General features: G+C 28.9%; 1 protein-coding gene across 1 annotated transcript; it reads left to right on the top strand.

Moving 5' to 3' along the window:
* Window positions 1-2595: 2595 nt before the first annotated feature.
* Window positions 2596-3178, top strand: LOC130507381 (late embryogenesis abundant protein 1-like). The gene is made up of 3 exons (XM_057002098.1): window positions 2596-2643; window positions 2749-2949; window positions 3098-3178. Exons 1-3 carry the CDS (start codon window positions 2596-2598, stop codon window positions 3176-3178), a joined length of 330 nt encoding a protein of 109 aa, XP_056858078.1.
* The last annotated feature ends 1314 nt before the right edge of the window (window positions 3179-4492 follow it).

Genomic DNA, 4492 nt, shown 5'->3' with positions numbered 1-4492 from the left:
ACATTTAAAATCAATTTAAATTAATTATAATTCCCCAAACTTATCTAAACAAATTGATGTCTCCATATATTGATCATTATTAATATGTAAATACTATTTAAAAAAAATATTTCACTTATTTTAGCCAAACCACATAAAAATATATTTTTTTATTTTTCAACAAAATCAGTTAGGCATAATAACATTCGGATACCCATTTAGGTACGAATCGTTCCTTTCGGGTATAGATTTTTTGGGTTTTGAAATTTTTTTTTAGTACTTCCTTTTTATTGATTTTTATTTATAGATTCTACCCATTGCATTTAAAATCAATTTAAATTAATTAATTAAAAATTTCAAAAATTATCTAAACAAATCGATATATTCAATATATTGATCATTATTAATATTGTAAAAATATTAGTAAATAAAAAATTTCTATTTAACTTCATTTAGCCAAACACATAAAAATATTTTCTATTTGTTTACAAAATCATTTAGGCATATACATTCATGTATCCATTTAGGTACGGATCGTTTCTTTCGGGTATATATTTTTGGATTTTGATATTTCTTTTTAGGTACTTCTTTTTTTGTTTTTTTTTTATTTTCAGATTCTACCACTGCATTTCAAATCAATTTAAATTCATTAATTACAATTCCAAAACCTATTGAAACAAATCGATATTCATATATTGATCATTATTAATATTTTACAAATATTACTGAATCAAATTTTATATTTCACTTAATTTAGCCAAACACATAAAATATTTTTTTATTTGTTTACGAAATCCGTTAGAAATAAATATTTGGGTACCCATTTAGGTATTGGTCAATTTTTTCGGGTACTGATTTTTTTGGTTTTGATATTAGGCCATGTTTGGATATAAATATATGTGTGAGTTTCAAATTGAATCCCCCGGGTCTGTATGAATTTTGTTCTGATGTATAGGAAACTAAAAATATTCAAATAACGAAAGTATTTGAAATTGATTTATATCTGAACAAAAAATATTGGCTGCACATAACAAAAAATCAATATAAAAAATTACCGTACATTTGCATTCAAAATCATTTTTTTAACAACAAACTACACAAATATGTTTATTTGTATAAAAAATTAAACTACAATGTAAATATTCAATTAATATAGAAATATGTCACATTGTTTAAACAAAATATCAATATAAAAGTATTATACATTTGCGTTCTGAAATTATTTATTTTAACAACAAGCCAAATAAATATATTTAATAGGGAGAAAATAAAACAAAGCCAAAAAACACATAGTTTACCAGACAGACTCAATATGTCGAACTTATTATAAGAAGATTTTAGTAAGATAAATACATTCAATTATTACAAACAAATAATATATTTCATAAAAGTGAAAATAATACCCGCCCTTTCAAGGGCGGGTCAAAATCTAGTGAATATGAAATTTGGACAACAGCTCCCGATGATGGGCTACCCTCCTTCGCCTCGCCTAAAAAATTGAAATATTAAAAAACAAATAAAATAGTTTAGATTGAATAATGGATCCCAAATAATTAGCCTACCCTTACCAAAAATAGTTTGATTTTTCCACATTTTATTTCTATTTGGGTAGGCGGGTGGGAGAACGAGAAATTTGATTATTTTTATTGGATTTTTTTTGGATTCACCCGGTAGAGTGTGAACCTATACGTTCACCAACTAATAGGATTATGTTATTTTATATTCAATATATATTTTAAAAAAGAAAAAGATATTATTGAATTATATTATAGTTTTAAAATAAAATAAAAATTGTCTAACTCACCAAAAAATAAAAATATATATTTAACACTACCAGAAAACATTAAACCCTAAACCCTAAACCTTTAGTTAACTCCTAAATCTTTGGATAAATCCTAAATCTTAGGATTACAGATTTATTCAAGTGTTTAGGGTTTACCCAAGTGTTTAGTGTTTATCCAAGGGTTTACGGTTTAGGGTTTAGGGTTTAGGATTTAGTATTTTGCTGATTATGTAATTTTATTTTTTTAAAAATTCAAAGATTTAAGATTTATCCAATGGTTTAGGGTTTACCCAAAGGTTTAGAGTTTATCCAAGGGTTTAGGGTTTAGGATTTAGAGTTTAGTGTTTTGCTGACGATATTAAATTTTTATAAAAAGGCTCTTTTGTAACTACTATTATTTTTATTAATTTTAATTTTTAATTTTAATAACATAATTTAGTTTGGTAATATTTTATTTCATTTTTTAAAAGATATCGAATTTGAAATAACTAAATTCTATTGGTTGGTGAATTTATATGTTAGATTCAGTCTAAGGGTGAACCTAAAAATAACTCTTTTTGTCTGAAAAAATGTAAAAGGAAAGAAAAAGTCAAATTGATTATACAAAACAACACAAATGGCTAACCACAATTCTCTCAAGATCGACAACAATAAATCCACACACAATTTTTTGTCCACCACTCGTCACCAAAGAAAATTAAAAGAAGTCTAAACTAAAATTGCTATAAATATACCTTGTATCAAACCAATTCAAGCAATCAAAGCTAATAGAACTAACTCTCTCACAGACTTTGAATCTTCTTTAAAAAAATTGCTTCTTTGGATCATCAATCATGTCACAGCAAGCATTCAATGCTGGCCAAACCAAGGGCCAAGCTCGTGTATGATCTAAGACCTCAAATTTTTGTATTAATCAGTTTTAAGCCATGTTGAGTCACCAAATCCTAAATATGATTTTGTATATAATGTTCTCATGGATACAACAGGAGAAGGCTGAGCAGTGGACTGAGTCTGCAAAGCAGACTGCACAATCAGCACGTGACAAGACTGCAGAGGTGGCACAATCAGCACATGACAAGGCTATTGATGTTACACATTCAGCACAAAACAAGTCTGCTGATAAATCTCATCCCACTAGAGAATCCGCCCAACATGGCCAGGAACAAACCGCTGGTTTTCTTGGCCAGGTATATTTTCATTAATTTTATTGCATGTACCCCTTTGAGGTTAAATTTACATCATATGTAGGTCTTCCAATATAATTTAATATAGTTATTAATACTAGAATATAAGTTCGTAAAAATATTGATATTTGAATATGAATTTGGAGATCAGACGGGAGAATCTGTGAAGAACATGGCTCAAGGTGCTTTGGATGGTGTTAAGAACAGTCTTGGCATGAATGAGAAGAAATGAGGAAATGAATATTCATACGTCTCAACTGTTTATTTACATATTTAAATATTATTTCTGATGTTTAGCAGTTTCTGTTTTCTCTAAATTATCTATGTAATAACTATTTTCTTTTTGAAAGATTTTGTGATAATAAAAACTGAGATGTAATAATGTACTGCAACATACTATAATTTTCATTTTAAGGGAATGAAACAAATTAAAAACACTTTTGCCATTAAATTACAACTCTTTTGATAAGCTTAACCGAAAGGATATATAAGAGAAATAAGGAAGTAGTAAGAAAGAACAAGGACGTAAAAGAAGTTAGAAAGAAAGCTTAGGATGAACATCCTTTTGATTTTGTTCGATCTTACTTTGATAATGTTTGACAGAAAAAGGTTTGTAACAATCCGCTCCCGCCATATTTTTTTTAAAAGAACATGCATGGGAAGTTTTGATGTAAGAGAATTTTATTTTTCTAGTTATTGGAATACTTCAAAGCGTTTAAGAAACTAATAGGAATACTAGATTTTAATTCGTGCTTAGAAAGTGCGAGTCTATTTTGAAAATTTAATAAAATTTTAAATAAAATTTTAAATAAAATTTTATATAAGATAGTCTAAAGGTTTGGACATATTTATCCAGAACCGTAAAACCCGAAAACAAAATTGAACTGGATTTCTTAAATAACTGAGCAGATCGTATATCTTTGGAACCCAAAAGTTGAAAGTCTATTATTCCTTGCATTATAGGTGTAGCTGCGTCTTGAGATCCTAATTGCCATGGTTCCGCTGCATCACAAGGAGAAATTGTGAGGAATAACCATTTTGGACAGAGATTACATTTGCCCTTGGATACACTGATACAAGCCTAAGCTATCAAAGGCTGTATAACTCTTAGTACAAGAGAGAATCGATCTAGCACAAGGGGTGATCCGGATGGACTGATCTAATCAACCAAAAGGATCTGGACAGGAAAGGCTGGATGGATTGAAGAGCACCACAAAGGTTGCGGATGGCCTTTGATACAACTCACAAGCCACGGCCTCAGTGAATCCACACAGAGACAGAGACTAAACACGTTCACTAAGCAATGGAATCCACCATACCACTTAGAAGAACAATAGAAACAAAGCAAAAGCTTCAAAGAGAAAATTCTCGGTTTATTATAAAAATGATCAAAGGTAACTCTTACAAATGGTTGACATGAGCTTTATATAGAGCTCTTAGAAAGCAATGCAATTGACTTAAACAAGAAAAGAAACTGTAGTAAATAAAAAGAGCCGTTGGACTTGATTGTAGCATAATCCGGCCAAATAAGGTAAGTTGATGGCTC

This window comes from Raphanus sativus, unplaced genomic scaffold, assembly GCF_000801105.2.
Source record: "Raphanus sativus cultivar WK10039 unplaced genomic scaffold, ASM80110v3 Scaffold4436, whole genome shotgun sequence".
NCBI lineage: Eukaryota > Viridiplantae > Streptophyta > Magnoliopsida > Brassicales > Brassicaceae > Raphanus > Raphanus sativus.
Note: the sequence above shows the minus strand (reverse complement) of the source record. Positions and strands in the feature narration are given on the sequence as shown.

Excerpts from the sequence above, each read along its gene's own strand:
- LOC130507381 (XM_057002098.1), top strand. The coding sequence starts at position 2,596 with ATGTCACAGCAAGCATTCAATGCTGGCCAAACCAAGGGCCAAGCTCGT. Across the intron at positions 2,644-2,748 it reads AAACCAAGGGCCAAGCTCGT|GAGAAGGCTGAGCAGTGGAC; the intron begins GTATGATCTAAG and ends TGGATACAACAG. Across the intron at positions 2,950-3,097 it reads CCGCTGGTTTTCTTGGCCAG|ACGGGAGAATCTGTGAAGAA; the intron begins GTATATTTTCAT and ends TTTGGAGATCAG.